General features: G+C 46.2%; 1 protein-coding gene across 2 annotated transcripts in view; it reads left to right on the top strand.

Moving 5' to 3' along the window:
- Positions 1 to 3642: 3642 nt before the first annotated feature.
- The window catches only part of LOC139397354 (rho GTPase-activating protein 29-like), a gene marked incomplete at its 5' end in the record, with an annotated part of 42535 nt that continues 21809 nt past the window's right edge, over positions 3643 to 24368 (top strand). For both annotated transcript variants that reach the window (XM_071144113.1, XM_071144112.1), the window contains 6 exon segments: positions 3643 to 3710; positions 3898 to 3973; positions 19072 to 19227; positions 22246 to 22310; positions 23396 to 23506; positions 24267 to 24347. In XM_071144113.1, the coding sequence (XP_071000214.1) occupies positions 3654 to 3710; positions 3898 to 3973; positions 19072 to 19227; positions 22246 to 22310; positions 23396 to 23506; positions 24267 to 24347 (546 nt within the window).

Below are 24368 nucleotides of genomic sequence, written 5' to 3'. Positions count from 1 at the left end.
CGTTATCCTCTAGCCTTGCACACTTGTCTTTATCCTCTAGCCTTGCACACTTGCCGTTATCCTCTAGCCTTGCACACTTGGCGTTATCCTCTAGCCTTGCACACTTGGCGTTATCCTCTAGCCTTGCACACTTGGAGTTATCCTCTAGCCTTGCACACTTGGTGTTATCCTCTAGCCTTGCACACTTGGTGTTATCCTCTAGCCTTGCACACTTGGCGTTATCCTCTAGTCTTGCACACTTGTCTTTATCCTCTAGCCTTGCACACTTGGCGTTATCCTCTAGCCTTGCACACTTGGCGTTATCCTCTAGCCTTGCACACTTGGCTTTATCCTCTAGCCTTGCACACTTGTCTTTATCCTCTAGCCTTGCACACTCTGCTTTATCCTCTAGCCTTGCACACTTGTCTTTATCCTCTAGCCTTGCACACTTGTCTTTAACCTCTAGCCTTGCACACTTGTCTTCATCCTCTAGCCTTGCACACTTGGCGTTATCCTCTAGCCTTGCACACTTGGTGTTATCCTCTAGCCTTGCACACGTGTCTTTATCCTCTAGCCTTGCACACTTGGTGTTATCCTCTAGCCTTGCACACTTGTCTTTATCCTCTAGCCTTGCACACTTGGCGTTATCCTCTAGCCTTGCACACTTGGCGTTATCCTCTAGCCTTGCACACTTGGCTTTATCCTCTAGCCTTGCACACTTGGTGTTATCCTCTAGCCTTGCACACTCTGCTTTATCCTCTAGCCTTGCACACTTGTCTTTATCCTCTAGCCTTGCACACTTGTCTTTAACCTCTAGCCTTGCACACTTGTCTTCATCCTCTAGCCTTGCACACTTGTCTTTATCCTCTAGCCTTGCACACTTGTCTTTAACCTCTAGCCTTGCACACTTGTCTTCATCCTCTAGCCTTGCACACTTGTCTTTAACCTCTAGCCTTGCACACTTGTCTTCATCCTCTAGCCTTGCACACTTGTCTTCATCCTCTAGCCTTGCACACTTGGCGTTATCCTCTAGCCTTGCACACTTGGCTTTATCCTCTAGCCTTGCACACTTGGTGTTATCCTCTAGCCTTGCACACTCTGCTTTATCCTCTAGCCTTGCACACTTGTCTTTATCCTCTAGCCTTGCACACTTGTCTTTAACCTCTAGCCTTGCACACTTGTCTTCATCCTCTAGCCTTGCACACTTGTCTTTATCCTCTAGCCTTGCACACTTGTCTTTAACCTCTAGCCTTGCACACTTGTCTTCATCCTCTAGCCTTGCACACTTGTCTTCAACCTCTAGCCTTGCACACTTGTCTTCATCCTCTAGCCTTGCACACTTGTCTTCATCCTCTAGCCTTGCACACTTGTCTTTAACCTCTAGCCTTGCACACTTGGCTTTATCCTCTAGCCTTGCACACTTGTCTTCATCCTCTAGCCTTGCACACTTGTCTTCATCCTCTAGCCTTGCACACTTGTCTTCATCCTCTAGCCTTGCACACTTGGCGTTATCCTCTAGCCTTGCACACTTGTCTTTATCCTCTAGCCTTGCACACTTGTCTTCATCCTCTAGCCTTGCACACTTGTCTTCATCCTCTAGCCTTGCACACTCTGCTTTATCCTCTAGCCTTGCACACTTGTCTTCATCCTCTAGCCTTGCACACTTGTCTTCATCCTCTAGCCTTGCACACTTGTCTTCATCCTCTAGCCTTGCACACTCTGCTTTATCCTCTAGCCTTGCACACTTGTCTTTATCCTCTAGCCTTGCACACTTGTCTTTATCCTCTAGCCTTGCACACTTGTCTTTATCCTCTAGCCTTGCACACTTGTCTTTATCCTCTAGCCTTGCACACTTGTCTTTATCCTCTAGCCTTGCACACTTGTCTTCATCCTCTAGCCTTGCACACTTGTCTTTATCCTCTAGCCTTGCACACTTGTCTTTATCCTCTAGCCTTGCACACTTGTCTTCATCCTCTAGCCTTGCACACTTGTCTTCATCCTCTAGCCTTGCACACTTGTCTTTATCCTCTAGCCTTGCACACTTGTCTTTATCCTCTAGCCTTGCACACTTGTCTTCATCCTCTAGCCTTGCACACTTGTCTTCATCCTCTAGCCTTGCACACTTGTCTTCATCCTCTAGCCTTGGACACTTGTCTTCATCCTCTAGCCTTGCACACTTGTCTTCATCCTCTAGCCTTGCACACTTGTCTTCATCCTCTAGCCTTGCACACTTGTCTTCATCCTCTAGCCTTGGACACTTGTCTTCATCCTCTAGCCTTGCACACTTGGCGTTATCCTCTAGCCTTGCACACTTGTCTTCATCCTCTAGCCTTGCACACTTGTCTTCATCCTCTAGCCTTGCACACTCTGCTTTATCCTCTAGCCTTGCACACTTGTCTTCATCCTCTAGCCTTGCACACTTGTCTTCATCCTCTAGCCTTGCACACTTGTCTTCATCCTCTAGCCTTGCACACTTGTCTTCATCCTCTAGCCTTGCACACTTGTCTTCATCCTCTAGCCTTGCACACTTGTCTTCATCCTCTAGCCTTGCACACTTGTCTTCATCCTCTAGCCTTGCACACTTGTCTTCATCCTCTAGCCTTGCACACTTGTCTTCATCCTCTAGCCTTGCACACTTGTCTTCATCCTCTAGCCTTGCACACTTGTCTTCATCCTCTAGCCTTGCACACTTGGCTTCATCCTCTAGCCTTGCACACTTGTCTTCATCCTCTAGCCTTGCACACTTGTCTTTAACCTCTAGCCTTGCACACTTGTCTTCATCCTCTAGCCTTGCACACTTGTCTTCATCCTCTAGCCTTGCACACTTGTCTTCATCCTCTAGCCTTGCACACTTGTCTTCATCCTCTAGCCTTGCACACTTGTCTTCATCCTCTAGCCTTGCACACTTGGCTTCATCCTCTAGCCTTGCACACTTGTCTTCATCCTCTAGCCTTGCACACTTGTCTTCATCCTCTAGCCTTGCACACTTGTCTTCATCCTCTAGCCTTGCACACTTGTCTTCATCCTCTAGCCTTGCACACTTGTCTTCATCCTCTAGCCTTGCACACTTGTCTTTATCCTCTAGCCTTGCACACTTGTCTTCATCCTCTAGCCTTGCACACTTGTCTTCATCCTCTAGCCTTGCACACTTGTCTTCATCCTCTAGCCTTGCACACTTGTCTTCATCCTCTAGCCTTGCACACTTGTCTTCATCCTCTAGCCTTGCACACTTGTCTTCATCCTCTAGCCTTGCACACTTGTCTTCATCCTCTAGCCTTGCACACTTGTCTTTAACCTCTAGCCTTGCACACTTGTCTTCATCCTCTAGCCTTGCACACTTGTCTTTATCCTCTAGCCTTGCACACTTGTCTTTATCCTCTAGCCTTGCACACTTGTCTTCATCCTCTAGCCTTGCACACTTGTCTTCATCCTCTAGCCTTGCACACTTGTCTTTTTTTGTAATTTGATTGAATAAGCATGTTTTAACATCTTAGTCTTGGAACACTTAATTTTTCTCAGTATTGCTAATTTTGTCTTTGTTATCGTTGATCTGAATAAATAGGCCTATGTTTAAACCTCTAGTTTCGGATACTTAGCTCTGCTAGTCTTGCTCACTTGATAAATGCTGACTCCGTCTTCTTTCTGACTTCCTCTTCAGAGTGTCTGACTTTCTTATGGGAGATGTGGACAGCCAATCAGGGTTGGGGATCCCACCGACCAGGAGAAGCAGGGTATGCCATCAGACACTGACTCTGTGAACTATCCTAAATGTAGTCTAAACCCTGTTGAATTGAGTTGAATGTTCGTTTTACAGAACGTTTTGTGATCAAATGTCTTTTTTTTTTTCAAAACAGTTCCAAAACGACAAAATGCAGACAACTGTATTAAAGACATTTCTCCATGTTGTGTTATTTCTAGTCTTCTGAGAATCTCTCTGTGGATTCTGGGAGATGTGTTCCAGAGAAGGATACTGGGTGGAAGAATGACCTAGTGGGTAAGAGTCTCATTTTAGTTATTTCTTCTCTTTCTCCTTTTTCCTTCTCTTTTTTTTTCTTCTTTTGTTTCCTCTCTCTCTCTCTCTCTCGCTCTCTTCTCTCTCTCTCTGTCTCTCTCTCTCTCTCTCTCTCTCTCTCTCTCTCGCTCTGTCTCTTCTCTCTCTCTCTCTCTCTCTCTCTCTCTCTCTCTCTCTCTCTCTCTCGCTCTGTCTCTTCTCTCTCTCTCTCTCTCTCTCGCTCTCTTCTCTCTCTCTCTGTCTCTCTCTCTCTCTCTCTCTCTCTCTCTCGCTCTGTCTCTTCTCTCTCTCTCTCTCTCTCTCTCTCTCTCTCTCTCGCTCTGTCTCTTCTCTCTCTCTCTCTCTCTCTCTCTCTCTCTCTCTCTCTCGCTCTGTCTCTTCTCTCTCTCTCTCTCTCTCTCTCTCTCTCTCTCTCTCTCTCTCTGTCTCTTCTCTCTCTCTCTCTCTCTCGCTCTCTCTCTCTCTCTCGCTCTGTCTCTTCTCTCTCTCTCTCACTCTCTCTCTCTCTCTCGCTCTGTCTCTCTCTCTCTCTCTCTCGCTCTCTCTCTCTCTCTCTCTCTCTCTCTCTCGCTCTCTCTGTCTCTCTCTCTCTCTGTCTCTTCTCTCTCTCTCTCTCTCTCTCTCTCTGTCTCTCTCTCTCTCTGTCTCTTCTCTCTCTCTCTCTCTCTCTCTCTCTCTCTCTCTCTCTCTCTCTCTCTCTGTCTCTCTCTCTCTCTGTCTCTTCTCTCTCTCTCTCTCTCTCTCTCTCTCTCTCTGTCTCTCTCTCTCTCGCTCTGTCTCTTCTCTCTCTCTCTCTCTCTCTCTCTCTCTCTCTGTCTCTCTCTGTGTGTGTGTCTCTCTCTCTGTCTCTCTGTCTCTCTCTCTCTCTCTCTCTCTCTCTCTCTCTCTGTCTCTCTCTGTGTGTGTGTCTCTCTCTCTCTCTCTCTCTCTCTCTCTCTCTCTCTCTCTCTCTGTCTCTCTCTGTGTGTGTGTCTCTCTCTCTCTCTTGTTTCAATTCAAGGGCTTTGTTGGCATGGGAAACATATGTTAACATTTCCAAAGCAAGTGAGGTTTCTGTCTTTGTTCCCCCCCCCCTCTCTATCTCGTTTCTCTCGCTCCCTCCATTTTCTTGTTTCTCAATTCAATAGACTTTGACATGGCAAGTTTAAATGACTAAGTATACATTTAACAAAAACGCTGGGACCAACAGCAATACTACTAGCAGTGGAAATGAGATTACCATTAACAACAACTACAACAACAATATTACTGAGAATAATAAAACATTAAAGCAATAGTAGTAGACTATGAGATTTTTTATGTTCCTTTTAATGGCATAGGATGCTCTTCTTGGTTTGTCTCTCAGCTCGTTCACAGCCATGTGAAAGCTACCTGTGTTGCTGATATTTAGTCCTAGATACTTGCTGTTTTTAGTGTGTTCTAATAGATCGGTGTCCTAATAGAACCTGTGGTTAACGGTCAGAGCCCAGGTCTGACAGAACCTGTGGTTAACGGTCAGAGACCAGGTCTGACAGAACCTGTGGTTAACGGTCAGAGCCCAGGTCTGACAGAACCTGTGGTTAACGGTCAGAGACCAGGTCTGACAGAACCTGTGGTTAACGGTCAGAGACCAGGTCTGACAGAACCTGTGGTTAACGGTCAGAGACCAGGTCTGACAGAACCTGTGGTTAACGCTCAGAGCCCAGGTCTGACAGAACCTGTGGTTAACGGTCAGAGCCCAGGTCTGACAGAACCTGTGGTTAACAGTCAGAGTCCAGGTCTGACAGAACCTGTGGTTAACGGTCAGAGCCCAGGTCTGACAGAACCTGTGGTTAACAGTCAGAGTCCAGGTCTGACAGAACCTGTGGTTAACGGTCAGAGCCCAGGTCTGACAGAACCTGTGGTTAACGGTCAGAGTCCAGGTCTGACAGAACCTGTGGTTAACGGTCAGAGTCCAGGTCTGACAGAACCTGTGGTTAACGGTCAGAGCCCAGGTCTGACAGAACCTGTGGTTAACGGTCAGAACCCAGGTCTGACAGAACCTGTGGTTAACGGTCAGAGACCAGGTCTGACAGAACCTGTGGTTAACGGTCAGAGCCCAGGTCTGACAGAACCTGTGGTTAACGGTCAGAGCCCAGGTCTGACAGAACCTGTGGTTAACGGTCAGAGCCCAGGTCTGACAGAACCTGTGGTTAACGCTCAGAGCCCAGGTCTGACAGAACCTGTGGTTAACGGTCAGAGCCCAGGTCTGACAGAACCTGTGGTTAACGGTCAGAGCCCAGGTCTGACAGAACCTGTGGTTAACGGTCAGAGACCAGGTCTGACAGAACCTGTGGTTAACGGTCAGAGACCAGGTCTGACAGAACCTGTGGTTAACGGTCAGAACCCAGGTCTGACAGAACTTGTGGTTAACGCTCAGAGCCCAGGTCTGACAGAACCTGTACAGATGATCTAGGTGCTGCTGTACCTCCTCCTTAGTGGGAGACAGCAGCACCAGGTCATCTGTCTACAACAGACCCTCCTTAGTGGGAGACAGCAGACCCTCCTTAGTGGGAGACAGCAGCACCAGGTCATCTGTCTACAACAGACCCTCCTTAGTGGGAGACAGCAGACTCTCCTTAGTGGGAGACAGCAGACCCTCCTTAGTGGGAGACAGCAGCACCAGGTCATCTGTCTACAACAGACCCTCCTTAGTGGGAGACAGCAGCACCAGGTCATCTGTCTACAACATACCCTCCTTAGTGGGAGACAGCAGACCCTCCTTAGTGGGAGACAGCAGCACCAGGTCATCTGTCTACAGCAGACCCTCCTTAGTGGGAGACAGCAGCATCAGGTCATCTGTCTACAGCAGACGCTCCTTAGTGGGAGACAGCAGACCCTCCTTAGTGGGAGACAGCAGACCCTCCTTAGTGGGAGACAGCAGACCCTCCTTAGTGGGAGACAGCAGCACCAGGTCATCTGTCTACAGCAGACCCTCCTTAGTGGGAGACAGCAGACCCTCCTTAGTGGGAGACAGCAGACCCTCCTTAGTGGGAGACAGCAGACCCTCCTTAGTGGGAGACAGCAGCACCAGGTCATCTGTCTACAACAGACCCTCCTTAGTGGGAGACAGCAGACCCTCCTTAGTGGGAGACAGCAGCACCAGGTCATCTGTCTACAACAGACCCTCCTTAGTGGGAGACAGCAGACCCTCCTTAGTGGGAGACAGCAGACCCTCCTTAGTGGGAGACAGCAGACCCTCCTTAGTGGGATACAGCAGACCCTCCTTAGTGGGAGACAGCAGACCCTCCTTAGTGGGAGACAGCAGCACCAGGTCATCTGTCTACAACAGACCCTCCTTAGTGGGAGACAGCAGACCCTCCTTAGTGGGAGACAGCAGACCCTCCTTAGTGGGAGACAGCAGCACCAGGTCATCTGTCTACAGCAGACGCTCCTTAGTGGGAGACAGCAGCACCAGGTCATCTGCGTACAGCAGACACTTGATATCAGTGTTGTTTAGGGTGAGACCAGGTGCTGCCGATCCTTCTAATGTTTTTGCCAGTTCATTAATGTGGACGTTAAACAGTGTTGGACTTGAGCAGATCCACTATAGATTATTTCACATTGAAAATCACCGTAGCAGGGGGTTTAGAAACCATCACACCTACTCTGTTTTGCTTGTTGCAAATTTTAACATTATATTTTTAGTGTATTTTAATAACATCACATTTTCCCTCCAATACCACTTTCTATTAGTCTATAAAAAAGACCTTTGTGCCAAATTGAATCAAATTATTTCTTGAAGTTTACAAAACACGAGTTGATTGTACCTTTTGGTTTTGGTGAACCTCTTTGTCAATTGGAGGGTGGGAATGTGGTCAGTTGTACAGTAATAGTTTTTAAATCCAATCTTCTGCTCAGAAGGTTGTGTTCATCAAGGAAATGATGTAGTCTGCTATTTTATGATACTGCAGATCATTTCCCCCCAAGTTGCTTTTAACACAAATTCCTCTAATTATTTGAGTCAAATTTGTCTCTGTTTTTTTTATTGATTGGTGTGATCAATCCTTGGTTCCAAATATCGGGGAAAATACCTGCATTGAGGATAACGTTGAGGAGTTTAAGTTTTGCCAATTTTTAATTTGTGGTGTGTATATTTGATCATTTCATGTAAAATACAATCAGCACCACAGGCCTTTTTGGGTGGGAGAGTGCATAGTTTTCCCCATAATTCTTCTTCTGTAATTGGGGTATCCACAGGATTCTGATAGTCTTTGACTGCTGATTCAAGGATTTGTCATTTGTCTTGTATATCTTTTTGTTCTGGGCTCTTTGTTATATCGCTGTAGAGGTTTGCTAAGTGATTTCTCCACATATCCCCATCCTGGAGAGACAATTCCTCATGATGAGGTTTGTTTCATTTATTCCAATTCTCCCAGAAGTGGTTTGACTCTTATCGATTCCTCAATTCCATCCAGCTGATTTCCAATGTGCTGTTCCTTTTTTTGTTCTTAAGGTGTGTTTGTATTGCTTCAGTGTTTCCCCGTATTGAAGGTGCATATTTTCTTTGTCAGGTTTTGATTAGATGTATTTTTTTGGGGGGGGGAAGGGGGGGGTGGGGGTGTTCCTCTTATGTTTCTTTTAGATTAGCCAAGGAGGCTAATTTGTCATATATGTCTGTTCCAAACGACCAAGTTTACACCTTCATTGTTGCAGCAGAATGTTAATTCTTGTAATTACCCCTCCCGGATCCGGGAGCGTTGTCATCAACTACAGTACTTAGCGTAACGCAACGGACAAAAAAAACTAGTGCCCCCGAGATTCAACAGGTTTTAAGACTATAAAACGTTGTCCAGGAAAGATTGTATTGGCTAATAATAGTTTTTTGGTAGATGTCTGTATCTGTAGGACTGTTTTAGAACCATGTAATTTATTGGGCTGCGATGCTTCATGGTTGGGTTCTGCTTTTCTCAGAGACTGTGATTTTTTTACTGTGGTCTGAGAGAGGTGTTAGTGGGCTGACTGTGAAGGATCTGAGAGACTCTGGGTTTAGGTCGGTGAGGAAGTAGTCTTCAGTGCTGCTGCCAAGGGATGAGCTGTAGGTTGTACCTTCCAAAAGAGTCCCCTCTCAGCCTACCATTGACTATGTACAGACCCAGTGTTCCACAGAGCTGTAGGTGTACCGACCAAAAGAGTCCCCTCTCAGCCTACCATTGACTATGTACAGACCCAGTGTTCCACAGAGCTGTAGGTGTCCCTACCAAAAGAGTCCCCTCTCAGCCTACCATTGACTATGTACAGACCCAGTGTTCCACAGAGCTGTAGGTGTACCGACCAAAAGAGTCCCCTCTCAGCCTACCATTGACTATGTACAGACCCAGTGTTCCACAGAGCTGTAGGTGTCCCTACCAAAAGAGTCCCCTCTCAGCCTACCATTGACTATGTACAGACCCAGTGTTCCACAGAGCTGTAGGTGTACCGACCAAAAGAGTCCCCTCTCAGCCTACCATTGACTATGTACAGACCCAGTGTTCCACAGAGCTGTAGGTGTACCGACCAAAAGAGTCCCCTCTCAGCCTACCATTGACTATGTACAGACCCAGTGTTCCACAGAGCTGTAGGTGTACCGACCAAAAGAGTCCCCTCTCAGCCTACCATTGACTATGTACAGACCCAGTGTTCCACAGAGCTGTAGGTGTACCGACCAAAAGAGTCCCCTCTCAGCCTACCATTGACTATGTACAGACCCAGTGTTCCACAGAGCTGTAGGTGTACCTACCAAAAGAGTCCCCTCTCAGCCTACCATTGACTATGTACAGACCCAGTGTTCCACAGAGCTGTAGGTGTCCCTACCAAAAGAGTCCCCTCTCAGCCTACCATTGACTATGTACAGACCCAGTGTTCCACAGAGCTGTAGGTGTACCGACCAAAAGAGTCCCCTCTCAGCCTACCATTGACTATGTACAGACCCAGTGTTCCACAGAGCTGTAGGTGTACCGACCAAAAGAGTCCCCTCTCAGCCTACCATTGACTATGTGCAGACCCAGTGTTCCACAGAGCTGTAGGTGTACCGACCAAAAGAGTCCCCTCTCAGCCTACCATTGACTATGTACAGACCCAGTGTTCCACAGAGCTGTAGGTGTACCGACCAAAAGAGTCCCCTCTCAGCCTACCATTGACTATGTACAGACCCAGTGTTCCACAGAGCTGTAGGTGTACCGACCAAAAGAGTCCCCTCTCAGCCTACCATTGACTATGTACAGACCCAGTGTTCCACAGAGCTGTAGGTGTACCGACCAAAAGAGTCCCCTCTCAGCCTACCATTGACTATGTACAGACCCAGTGTTCCACAGAGCTGTAGGTGTACCGACCAAAAGAGTCCCCTCTCAGCCTACCATTGACTATGTACAGACCCAGTGTTCCACAGAGCTGTAGGTGTACCTACCAAAAGAGTCCCCTCTCAGCCTACCATTGACTATGTACAGACCCAGTGTTCCACAGAGCTGTAGGTGTCCCTACCAAAAGAGTCCCCTCTCAGCCTACCATTGACTATGTACAGACCCAGTGTTCCACAGAGCTGTAGGTGTACCGACCAAAAGAGTCCCCTCTCAGCCTACCATTGACTATGTACAGACCCAGTGTTCCACAGAGCTGTAGGTGTACCGACCAAAAGAGTCCCCTCTCAGCCTACCATTGACTATGTACAGACCCAGTGTTCCACAGAGCTGTAGGTGTCCCTACAGTGCTTTTTTTTTTTTCACTTTGTCATAGTTGTTTCTGAGGAGGATATGTGAGGAGGGAAAGGTTGTTGCTTCCCGATAGGTGTTTATCCCCATGACTGTTAACCAGATAAAGAATTCTCCTGTTTTTGATCAATTCGATTGAATGATTTAGTTCAGATTTATACCATGTTATCATTCCCCCTGAGTCTCTGCCCTGTCCTGAGTCTCTGCCCTGTCCTGAGTCTCTGCCCTGTCCTGAGTCTCTGCCCTGTGTGATTCATTTTAATTTAGTGGATGGTATGATTATCTCCCTATGACCTAGTGGCCAGCCAGTGGAAACATCACCTCTGCACCATGTTTCCTGTAGTACTACAATATCAACATCAGCAATTTCTTTCAGGAAGTCTGGGTTTCTGCTCTTTAGCCCAGAAGCAAAGGACTCCAATCCTTGTAAATTCCACGCAACGTAAAAATATTTCAGAACTGTTTTTCTCTCTGTTTTACCTTCAAAATGAGACAATCCAACAAGAACTATTAAAATAGGATTTTTAAATTAACGTTAACGCTTATTATGCAAATGTGATTTGTTTATAATTTAAGATTGTATTTGTGTCATGTCACTTGGGTGGATGTCGTGTGAGGATGGTGGAGCTGTTGTGCTCATCTTACCGTGACCCTCGGCCTATCACATGTGAGCATCCGTGACCCTCGGCCTATCACATGTGAGCATCCGTGACCCTCGGCCTATCACATGTGAGCATCCGTGATCCTCGGCCTATCACATGTGAGCATCCGTGACCCTCGGCCTATCACATGTGAGCATCCGTGACCCTGGGCCTATCACATGTGAGCATCCGTGACCCTGGGCCTATCACATGTGAGCGTCCGTGACCCCGGGCCTATCACATGTGAGCGTCCGTGACCCTGGGCCTATCACATGTGAGCGTCTGTGACCCTGGGCCTATCACATGTGAGCGTCCGTGACCCTGGGCCTATCACATGTGAGCGTCCGTGACCCTGGGCCTATCACATGTGAGCGTCCGTGACCCTCGGCCTATTTTTTATTTTTTTTTTTATTTTACCTTTATTTAACCAGGCAAGTCAGTTAAGAACACATTCTTATTTTCAATGACGGCCTGGGAACAGTGGGTTAACTGCCTGTTCAGGGGCAGAACGACAGATTTGTACCTTGTCAGCTCGGGGGTTTGAACTCGCAACCTTCCGGTTACTAGTCCAACGCTCTAACCACTAGGCTACGCTGCCGCCCCATCACATGTGAGCGTCCGTGACCCTCGGCCTATCACATGTGAGCGTCCGTGACCCTCGGCCTATCACATGTGAGCATAGTAGACTGTTTGTCACTCATTTCATTGGTGGGTGCTGGGCCAGTTCCTCTCTTACAGCCTGCTGGGCTGTGGTCCGGGCTGTTGTCTTTGTGATCTTGGGGGAGTGGAGATTGCTCCGCTGTTCCTGGGTAGAGAGGTCTGGCTGCTGTTTTAAAGCTACGTCCTTGACAGTCTTGGCAAGGATTGGGGACTGTCTCCCTGTACAGGTGAACATTGTCATAGAGACAACCCCTATCGAGAGTGGGATATTGGGTCGCAGGGCACGGTCCCCGGAGAGGCTGGTGTTTTTATTCTTTGGATTGTAGCAGGGTGGAAGTCCTTCCTCTGAAGAAGGTTTGACACCATGATCCTTGAGTTGGGGAAGATTGCGGAGGCCTTCTCAATCACTCCCCGAAGTGAAGTCGTCACCCTCTCCTGCTGAGCACGCAGGTCGTTGCTTCCGGTGTGTATTATTATGTGGCTTGGCGACCCGAGATAGGCCTTATCAAGCAACACCATGGCACTCTGCGTTGTTGGGCACCACACCTTTCACCTTTTGTGTCTAGGGAAAAGTTTATTCTCCTGAACAAACTTCCCATTTGAGTCCATCAACAGGATGATGTCAGCCAGTGTTTCTTCTGGTATGGAGGGGGTGGAGTGGGGGCTGGTGGGTGTTGGAGCTGGGGTGTGGCTGGTCTGTTTCTTCTGGACTGGAGGGGGCAGAGGGGGGGCTGGTGGGTGTTGGAGCTCTAGCTGCTCCTGCATCCTGTCCTCTGTTCTCTGTCTCTCCTGCAGCCTGTCCTCTGTTCTCTGTCTCTCCTGCAGCCTGTCCTCTGTTCTCTTTCTCTCCTGCAGCCTGTCCTCTGTCCTCTTTCTCTCCTGCAGCCTGTCCTCTGTCCTCTTTCTCTCCTGCAACCTGTCCTCTGTCCTCTTTCTCTTCTGCAGTCAGCCAGCTCTCTCTTGAGTCCGTCTCTCTCTTGCTGAACCTCTTTCAGCTGTGTTGCAAGGCTGCTGTCCTGCTCTGTCCTCACCTTGGTTAGGAGCTCCTCTAAGGTGTGGTCGTCTGGTGTCTGTTTGCTCACACTCTCCCTGAGCAGGACCACCTCCCCCTCCAGTTTGGTGAACTCATTCCTCATGGCAGCCATGGTGGTGAGGAGGGCCACCTCCCCCTCCAGTCTGGTGAACTCATCCCTCATAGCAGCCATGGTGGTGAGGAGGGCCTGAGCCTGCTCTGCACTGAGGGGGTCGTTCTCCTCCTGGGGCATGTCCTCCACTATGGTGGTGAGAGTAGGGATGAGGGTGGTGCTGCTGAGAGGGCATGTCACTGGTGGTGTCCTTCTTTCCCCACGTTCTCTCCTTAATGGTCTGAAAGTCTGTTTCAAACAGCCTAATGTTACCATGCACCATGACAGTCCCGGTCTTGTAGAGGTTTATTGTTATCATGGTGCTGTCAGGGGGCTGTCTGACTTTCAGCTTCCACCCATTACAGACTGCTGAGCGCCATGCGTTTGGCTGGTCAGTGAGAAAGATGAGATTACTCATATCACAGTTTTTTGTGTAGGTCTACAAAAAGAGTTTCTGGCCTCTTGCTTTAGTGGTTTCTGTTTTAAAAGCTTTCCCCGTTGTGTCATTTTTGTCCTCTGGAAGGTGGGGGGGGGGACATTTTGTCCTCTGAGGGGGGGACATGGTGCCTGTGGGCTCTGCTACTACTGCTGCTGCTCCGCTGTCCCGCTGCCATGGCAACCAGTTTTATTTGTCTTCAGCTGTTGCTACCTAGTTAGCTGTAATTTAGCTAAAAAAAAAACTGAATATATGTTTAAAGTTAGAGTCCTTGCTCCTTTTGTGGTTGACTCACTCAGTTTGGTCGTTTGATGTAGTTGTATTAACTCCCCCTTGCAAGGTTTGTTCTAGCTAAACTTTTCTGGCTAGCTTGTTAGCCTGCTGGCTAGGTTTTTGTTGTGTAGCTAGCGAGAGTCAACTTAATTTGTCAACTTAAAGTTAGCTTTTTTTTTTCTATTCTGATTGAATAGAGTTGTTCATCACTTCTTCTTTTTACAACCAGTGTTTCTCTCGTTTGCTTTATTGGCATGTACATATTGTCACTATGGATATTTACAATAATAAAATAATAAGAATCAAAACGGTTACTGTTGTCCCGTTGACAACAATAACCAAGGGTCAAAACAACCAGACATTGAACAATAACAATAAACATATAAGACATGTGCGGGTTGATTGGTCTGTCAGACACTGTCCCTCATCTTATGGCAGGCAGCAATGTAGTGCGCTGCCAACCCACAGCTCTCTGTGTCCTCCCCCAACAGGATGGGTAGTCTATCCTCATCAGAACCTTGAGTTTCATTTCCTCAAATTTGGCACGTTTGACATTTTGTAAGGAAATGCAGCTCTGTCTCAATGGTTGCACAGCCTTCTCTCTCTCTCTCGCTCGCTCTCTCGGTTCGCTTTATTGGAATGACATAACAATGTACATATTGCCAAAGCTTTCTTTGGAGATTTACAATATTAACATAATCAAAATTGTCAACGGGACAACAATAACCAAGGTTCAAAATAGCCATACATTGAACAATAAGCATATAGGACATGTGCAGGTTGATTGATCTGTCAGACACTGTCCCTCATCTTATGGCAGGCAGCAATGTAGTGCGCTGCCAACCCACAGCTCTCTGCGTCCTCCCCAACAGGACGGGTAGCCTATCCCTCCCCCAACAGGATGGGAAGTCTATTCTCATCAAGAGGTCTTTGAAACCTTGAATGAGGGTTTCACATTTGGGGAAATGACACTCTCTAATTGTTTTATATTTTTGACATTTTGTCAGGAAATGCAGCTCTATCTCAGGTTCTGCTGTGGTGCCGTGGTTGTACAGCCTTTCCTCTACAGGGAGCCAGGTTTTCCTGTGTCTACCCTTCTCAATGGCAAGGCTGTGCTCACTGAGCCTGCACTATGTCAAGGTTTTTCTAAGGTTTTGAGCAGTAACCATGGTCAATAACCCATAATGACACAGTAAAAACAGTTTTTTTTCTAAAAATTTTGCAAATGTATTATAAATAAAAAAAATGTAAAAATCATATGTATTCAGATCCTTTACTCAGTACTTTGTTGAAGCACCTTTGGCAGTGATTACAGTCTCAAGTCTTGCTACAAGCTTGGCACACCTGTATTTGGGAGTTTCTCCCATTTCTTCTCTACAGATCCTCTCAAGCTCTGTCAGGTTGGATGGGGAGCGTTGCTGCAGTTAAGGTTTAAGTCCAGGCTCTGGCTGGGCCACTCAAGGACATTTAGAGACTTGTCTTGGCTGTGTGCTTAGGGTCGTTGTCCTGTTGGAAGGTGAACATTCGCCTCAGTCTGAGAACCTGCTCCAGTGCGCTCAGGATTTCATCAAGGATCTTTCTGTACTTTACCTTTCCCTTGATCCTGACAAGTGTTTGTTTAACCTTTATTTAACTAGGTAAGTCAGTTAAGAACAAATTATTATTTACAATGATGGCCTGCCCCGGCCAAACTTGGACGAGCTTGGGCCAATCTTGCGTCGACCTATGGGTCTCCCAATCACGGCCAGATGAGATACAGCCTGGATTCGAACCAGGGACTGTAGTGATGCCTCTTGCACTGAGATGCAGTGTCTTAGACCGGTGCACCACTCGGGAGCCCCGTACTAAGCCTGGCGCTGAAAAACATCCCCACAGCATGACGCTGCCACCACCACGATTCACCGTAGGGATGGTACCAGGTTTACTCCAGACGTGATGCTTGGCATTCAGACCAAGAGTTGAATGTTGGTTTCATTAGACCAGAGAATCTTGTTTCTCATGGTCTAAGAGTCCTTTAGGTGACTTTTGGCAAACTCCAAGTGTGCTATCATATGCCTTTTACTAATGAGTGGCTTCCGTCTGGCCACTCTACCATAAAGGCCTGATTGGTGGTGCTGCAGAGATGGTTGTCCTTCTGGAAGGTTCTCTCATCTCCACAGACTCTGGAGCTCTGTCAGAGTGACCAACGGTTCTTGGTGACCTCCTTGACCAAGGCCCTTCTCCCCCGATTGCTCAGTTTAGGAAGAGTCTTGGTGGTTCCAAACTTCCATTTAAAAATTATGGAGGCCACTGTGTTCTTGGGGACCTTCAATGCTGCAGAAATGTTTTGGTACCCTTCCCCAGATCTGTGCCTCCACACAATCCTGTCAATCCTGGAGCTCTATGGACAATTCTTCAGACCTCATGGCTTTGGTTTTTGCTCTGACAGGCAGTGTCAACTATGGGACCTTATATAGACAGGTGTGTGTCTAACCAAATCATGTCCAATCAATTGAATTTACCACAAGTGGACTCCAAGTTGTAGAAACATCTCAAGGATGATCAGTGGAAATAGGATGCACCTGAGCTCAACTTCAAGTCTCATAGTAAAGTGTCTGAATACTTATGTAAATCTGGTATTTGTTTATGCTTTGTCATTATGGCGTATTGTGTGTAGATTGAGGGAGGGGGGGACATTTGAATTGTATCAAAATGTGAAAAATTCAAGGGATCTGAATACTTTCCCGAATGCGCTGTATATTTTATCCTCTAGTGACACCCCGTCCCGGATCCAGGAGCGTAATCATCGACTGACACTAATTAGTATAACGCAACGGACATAAATATTACTAGAAATTATTCCTATTCATGAAAATCACAAGTGAAATATATTGAGACACAGCTTAGACTTTTGTTAATCACCCTGTCATCTCAGATTTTCAAAATATGCTTTACAACCAAAGCAAGACAAGCATTTGTGTAAGTTTATCGATAGCCTAGCATAGCATTATGTCCAGCTAGCAGCAGGTAACTTGGTCACGAAAATCAGAAAAGCAATAAAATTAAATTGTTTACCTTTGATGAGCTTTGGATGTTTTCACTCACGAGACTCCCAGTTAGATAGCCCAATGTTCCTTTTTTCCAAAAATATTATTTTTGTAGGCGAAATAGCTCCGTTTGTTCTTCACGATTGGCTGAGAAATCGACCGGAAATTTCGGTCACGACAACGCCAAAAAATATTCCACATTAGCTCCATAATATCGACAGAAACATGGCAAACGTTGTTTATAATCAATCCTCAAGGTGTTTTTCAAATATCTATTCGATAATATATCCACCGGGACAATTGGTGTTTCAGTAGGACCGATTGGAAAAATGGCTACCTCTGTATTTTACGCGAGAATCACTCTGAGAGCCATCAGGTGACCATTTACACAATGTAGCCGCTTACGGGTATTCTCCAACATAAATGCGTAAAACTACGTCACAATGCTGTAGACACCTTGGGGAATACGTAGAAAAAGTAATCTGGTTGATAGCCCACTTCCAGATTGGATTTTTCTCAGGCTTTCGCCTGCAATATCAGTTCTGTTATACTCACAGACAATATTTTTACAGTTTTGGAAACTTTAGAGTGTTTTCTATCCTAAGCTGTCAATTATATGCATATTCTAGCATCTTGTCCCGACAAAATATCCCGTTTACTTTGGGAACGTTGTTTTTCCAAAAATGAAAATACTGCCCCCTAGGCACAAGAGGTTAAGAATGTCATCTTTAAGAAGGAACACCAAAATAAAAGCTAGACCATCAGGGAGAATTAAAAAAAAAATCCCAAAACAATTTAATTTAGCAGTATTAATTTTGTTTGAGCAAAGTAACACATCGTTAGTAGAGCTAGGTGATCTGGACAAACAGTCATACGACCGACCATACATTGACCCATTTTGCTCGATAAGATAAATACAACAATAATATTGTTTAATGCACAGTGACTTTCCGTTAGTGGCAGGGCTCTAGACTAAATGTTTCTAGTGCCAAGTAAGACATGAACCATGTTGTCTATTTCCTCTTACATGTTCAGGGAATGCATGGTGGATATTTTGATGTCAACAGTAGGGATCCAGAATAATCAGATGTATTTTTGTCTCGATAGAGATTATTTTTGCATGTTTTTTTTTTTTTGTCCTAGGTTATATGCAACACCATTTACCACCCGAGGAAGTGGGAACTCAAAACACATTAGCTAGTTTGCAAACGTTTAAATATATTGTTGCTAGATATCCATGCAATTCATCTAACAATAACTTTTTTTGCATCCATTCCTCTGCCGGATCGTCTCAATGACGTTCTCTGTTTGTAAAGTGGTGTTATTTCCTCTATATTAACAGTTGAGAAATAATTACAATACTCAAATGAAGCTGAGAACCTCCTTTTTATATATATATAAATATATAAACAGAAACTGTAGTTAAAACGTTTGTCTTTCCCACAATTACATTTTGAATTGTTGCTCGACTGTCAGTAATGCTCTTATCAGAATGCATCTCTCCCTTCACTTTGTGTGCAAAAGGGGGGAGTGGGAGTGAGAGCCAGCAGGGCAGAGGGCAGAGGCAGCAGGGCAGATACTTTCATTGCAGGTTAATGCACGTTATTGTTGACCAAATAAGGGTTTTGGAACAAAAGCATCTACAGGAACGTAGCCTAATCACAGAAATTGCCGACATAAGTAAAATTGCTTCCGTAAGAATAACAACGTTGGTTTCAGTATTTATTTTAATTTTTTCCGCTCTGAACTTTAGTCAAGCAAAAGACATTGCTGAAATTAGCTTTAAGACTGCAACATTTCTCTTAGCTTAGGCAAGTCAGTTAAGAACAAATTCTTATTTTCAATGACTGCCTAGGAACAGTGGGTTAACTGCCTGTTCAGGGGCAGAACGACAGATTTGTACCTTGTCAGCTCGGGGATTTGAACTTGCAATCTTCCGGTTACTAGTCCAAAGCTGTGGTTAGGGAACCCCCCCCCCCCCTCCCCCCATGTGGTTAGGAACCTCCCCCTCATCCCCCCCAATGTGGTTAGGAACCCCCCCCCTCATCCCCCCCAATGTGGTTAGGAACCCCCCCCCCCTCACCCCTCCCATGTGGTTAGGAACCCCCCCCCAATGTGGTTAGGAACCCCCCCCCCCCCCCCCCCATGTGGTTAGCATGTACTGTAACAACAGTAGATACTGTATGATAGATGCTCCTCTTGTACTTCATATCCAGGCCCAGAGGTGGCGCTATCTGAGGAGGAGGAGGAGGATGTTGACCTGACGCTGCAGAAGAACGACAGCGGGGTGGAGTCGGCTCTGCTCTATGCCAAGGCCTGGTCTAAGTACACCAAAGATCTGCTGGCCTGGGTCGACAAACGCCTGGGACTGGGTTAGTTAGACACATGCATTCACCTGCAAGCATGCACACACGCATGACCTACACACACATACACGGCTCACACATACACGGCTCACACATACACACCTGGCTAGAAAATAGCCCAGGCCCAACTCATATCAGTATTTACCTCAGATCTTCAGTCAAAACCTACTAATGAAATAAATGCAATCAAAATGCTGATACTCATTTCATTCATTTAATTAACAAGTTATGAGTAACACCCAATTCCCCGGTGTGGAAAACGTTATTGTCCCCTTTACACTCAGTAACTGGTTGTGCCACCTTTTAGCATCAATGACTCCAACCAACCACTTCCTGTAGTTGATCAGTCCACCTTTAGCAGCAAGGACTCCAACCAACCACTTCCTGTAGTTGATCAGTCCACCTTTAGCAGCAAGGACTCCAACCAACCACTTCCTGTAGTTGATCAGTCCACCTTTAGCAGCAAGGACTCCAACCAACCACTTCCTGTAGTTGATCAGTCCACCTTTAGCAGCAAGGACTCCAACCAACCACTTCCTGTAGGTAGTTGATCAGTCCACCTTTTAGCAGCAATGACTCCAACCAACCACTTCCTGTAGTTGATCAGTCCACCTTTAGCAGCAAGGACTCCAACCAACCACTTCCTGTAGGTAGTTGATCAGTCCACCTTTTAGCAGCAATGACTCCAACCAACCACTTCCTGTAGTTGATCAGTCCACCTTTTAGCAGCAATGACTCCAACCAACCACTTCCTGTAGGTAGTTGATCAGTCCACCTTTTAGCAGCAATGACTCCAACCAACCACTTCCTGTAGGTAGTTGATCAGTCCACCTTTTAGCAGCAATGACTCCAACCAACCACTTCCTGTAGTTGATCAGTCCACCCTTTAGCAGCAATGACTCCAACCAACCACTTCCTGTAGTTGATCAGTCCACCTTTTAGCAGCAATGACTCCAACCAACCACTTCCTGTATGTAGTTGATCAGTCCACCTTTTAGCAGCAATGACTCCTGTAGTCACTTCCTGTAGTTGATCAGTCCACCTTTAGCTGCAATGACTCCAACCAACCACTTCCTGTAGTTGTTGATCAGTCTCTCACGTCGCTGTGGAGGAATTTACTGTAGCTGCAATGACTCCAACCAACCACTTCCTGTAGTTGTTGATCAGTCTCTCACGTCGCTGTGGAGGAATTTACTGTAGCTGCAATGACTCCAACCAAACACTTCCAGTAGTTGTTGATCAGTCTGTCACGTCGCTGTGGAGGAATTTACTGTAGCTGCAATGACTCCAACCAACCACTTCCTGTAGTTGTTGATCAGTCTCTCACGTCGCTGTGGAGGAATTTACTGTAGCTGCAATGACTCCAACCAAACACTTCCTGTAGTTGTTGATCAGTCTGTCACGTCGCTGTGGAGGAATTTACTGTAGCTGCAATGACTCCAACCAAACACTTCCTGTAGTTGTTGATCAGTCTGTCACGTTGCTGTGGAGGAATTTACTGTAGCTGCAATGACTCCAACCAAACACTTCCTGTAGTTGTTGATCAGTCTGTCACGTCGCTGTGGAGGAATTTACTGTAGCTGCAATGACTCCAACCAACCACTTCCTGTAGTTGTTGATCAGTCTCTCACGTCGCTGTGGAGGAATTTACTGTAGCTGCAATGACTCCAACCAAACACTTCCAGTAGTTGTTGATCAGTCTCTCACGTCGCTGTGGAGGAATTTACTGTAGCTGCAATGACTCCAACCAAACACTTCCTGTAGTTGTTGATCAGTCTCTCACGTCGCTGTGGAGGAATTTACTGTAGCTGCAATGACTCCAACCAAACACTTCCAGTAGTTGTTGATCAGTCTCTCACGTCGCTGTGGAGGAATTTACTGTAGCTGCAATGACTCCAACCAAACACTTCCTGTAGTTGTTGATCAGTCTCTCACGTCGCTGTGGAGGAATTTACTGTAGCTGCAATGACTCCAACCAAACACTTCCAGTAGTTGTTGATCAGTCTGTCACGTCGCTGTGGAGGAATTTACTGTAGCTGCAATGACTCCAACCAACCACTTCCTGTAGTTGTTGATCAGTCTCTCACGTCGCTGTGGAGGTTTAAGCAGAACTGCTTAAACTGAGCTAGACATCCATGTTAGTGGACATACACTATATATACAAAAGTATGTGGACACCCCTTCAAATTAGTGGATTCGGCTAATTCAGCCACACCCGTTGCTGACTGGTGTATAAAATTGAGCACACAGCCATGCGATCTCCATAGACAAATATTGGCAGTAGAATGGCCTTTATTGAAGAGCTCAGTGACTTTTAACGTGGCATCGTCATAGGATGCCACCTTTCCAACAAGTCAGTTCGTTAAATTTCTGCTCTGCTAGAGCTGCCCCGGTCAACTGTAAGTACTGTTATTGTGAAGTGGAAACGTCTAGGAGCAACAACGACTCAGACGTGAAGTGGTAGACCACACAGGCTCACAGAAAGGGACCGTTGAGTGTTGAAGTGCGTAGCTCGTAAAAATCATCTGTCCTCGGTTACAACACTCACTACCGAGTTCCAAACTGTCTCTGGAAGCAACATCAGTTAATAACTATTCGTCAGGAGCTTCATGAAATGGGTCTCCGTGGCCAAGCATCCGCACACAAGCCTATGATCACCATGCACCTATGCCAAGCGTCGACTGGAGTGGTGTAAAGCTCACTGCCATTGGACTCTGGAGCAGTGGAAACATGTTCTCTGGAGTGATGAATCACGCTTCACCATCTGGCAGTTCGATGGAAGAATCTTGGTTTGGCAGATGTCAGGAGAACACTGCCTGCCCGAATGCATAGTGCCAACTGTAAAGTTTGGTGGAGGAGGAATAATGGTCTGGGGCTGTTTTTCATGGTTCGGGCTAGGCACCTTAGTTCCAGTGAAGGGAAATCTTAACGCTACATTTTAGTGGATGGACATGCTTACAAATTTGTGAACCCTGTCAACAACACATCCACTGACTTATCTGCTATATCTTTCCCCCCCCCCAGACATCGAATGTGCCAAGAGCTGTGCCAAAATGGCAGAATCTGCAAAGATGCTTGCGAGTCAACAGGTAATATGTTTTAGAATAATTGAACACAAGCACAGACCACGGATATACGCTGGGTGTACAAAACATTAGGAACACCTTCCAAACATTGAGTTGCACCCCCCCCCCACCCCCTTTTTGCCCTCAGAACAATTTATCGGGGCATGGACTCGTTCCACAGGGATGCTGGCCCACTCCAATCACACATACACAATCCATGTCCCAATTATCTCAAAGCTTAAGAAGCCTTCTCTAACCCGTCTCCTCCCCTTCATAAACACTGATTTGAAGTGGATTTAACCTACATTCACCTGGTGTGGTCTGTCATGGAAAGAGCAGGTGTTCCTAATGTTTTGTACACTCAGTGTATCTATGCTTGCAGCTAAACAGACTAAAACATAGCTTACCCTCCTCCCTCTTAAACTTAAAGTGCAACTGATGACAACTTCACTGATAGAAAACGTCCTGATAGAAAATGTGCATCGATATTAGTCAAACATTTTATTGTAGTGTCGACATTTACTACAAAAATTTTCAATTTGATTAATTTTGGTTCATGAAGTCAGTCTCATCCAAAACAGAGTTTTTTTTTGTGTGAGTTCGTCATCACTTACTTGAGGGTTGGGTTTAGATTTTTTTTTTCAGCAATGCCCACTAGCTCGGGATAAACAGCTGCACTCATTGCTCTCTATCTCTACGGTGAGACAGACTGGTCCAGCAACGCAGTGGGTCGGACATCGTTTAAATAAGACGACACGTCGCACATTTTGTCTCTTGAGAAATACTTCACCAAACATCTTGGCTAGATGTAAAATTGCTCGACTAAAAACCCTTTGTCAAAATGAATGAAATATTTTCATGAGTTCCCTTAGAGATCCTGACTATTTTGAGGAAGTGACCCTCATTTGGTTCCTAATTTGTCTCATGGGGGAAAAACCCATCAGTAACTGCCTCATATAACCACATCCCCTAAAAAACCCTGAAATCTCGTTTTTCTTAAATGAGCAACAGAGAAACGTGGAATCGGTGTGTTCGGTCTCTCTTTGAACACACGAGAAGAGAATGTGACTAATTATATTTTTCTTAATGTCTGTTTGTCTGGCCCACAGGACTACATGCCATTCAGGGAGACCTATATCTCTACGTTTAAGAATGACACAGAGTACAGCCAACTCCTCCTGCAGACTGCCACTGCCCTGCAGACCAACAAATTCATGCAGGTAGGACTGACGCTCTAGAACACACTAGTACAGGTAGGACTGACGCTCTAGAACACATTCCTACAGGTAGGACTGACACTCTAGAACACATTCCTACAGGTAGGACTGACACTCTAGAACACATTCCTACAGGTAGGACTGACGCTCTAGAACACATTCCTACAGGTAGGACTGACACTCTAGAACACATTCCTACAGGTAGGACTGACGCTCTAGAACACATTCCTACAGGTAGGACTGACGCTCTAGAACACACTAGTACAGGTAGGACTGACACTCTAGAACACATTCCTACAGGTAGGACTGACGCTCTAGAACACATTCCTACAGGTAGGACTGACGCTCTAGAACACATTCCTACAGGTAGGACTGGCGCTCTAGAACACATTCCTACAGGTAGGACTGACACTCTGGAACACATTCCTACAGGTAGGACTGACGCTCTAGAACACACTAGTACAGGTAGGACTGACACTCTAGAACACATTCCTACAGGTAGGACTGACGCTCTAGAACACATTCCTACAGGTAGGACTGACGCTCTAGAACACATTCCTACAGGTAGGACTGACGCAGAACTGACGCTCTAGAACACATTCCTACAGGTAGGACTAACAAACCTTCAAGACTCAATAATGTAGCGATCGACGGTTATCTGACCTCTGACAAGGCAACATTTTTCATTTGGGTTTAAAATTATTTGTGAAAGAAGTGCAATGTACACAATCCTCTATGTTGTGCCTCTTTGTGCGTCCTGTAGCCGCTGTTGTCCAGAAGGACTGAGCTGGACAAACTGAGGAAAGACCTTAACGAGCAGTGGCAGAGAGAACAGAAGAAAATGGTTTGTGAGACTTCTGTCCCT

This window comes from Oncorhynchus clarkii, unplaced genomic scaffold (assembly GCF_045791955.1).
Source record: "Oncorhynchus clarkii lewisi isolate Uvic-CL-2024 unplaced genomic scaffold, UVic_Ocla_1.0 unplaced_contig_6735_pilon_pilon, whole genome shotgun sequence".
Taxonomy (NCBI): Eukaryota; Metazoa; Chordata; class Actinopteri; order Salmoniformes; family Salmonidae; genus Oncorhynchus; species Oncorhynchus clarkii.
The sequence above is the reverse complement of the archived record's forward strand: the minus strand, read 5'-3'. Positions and strand labels throughout refer to the sequence as shown.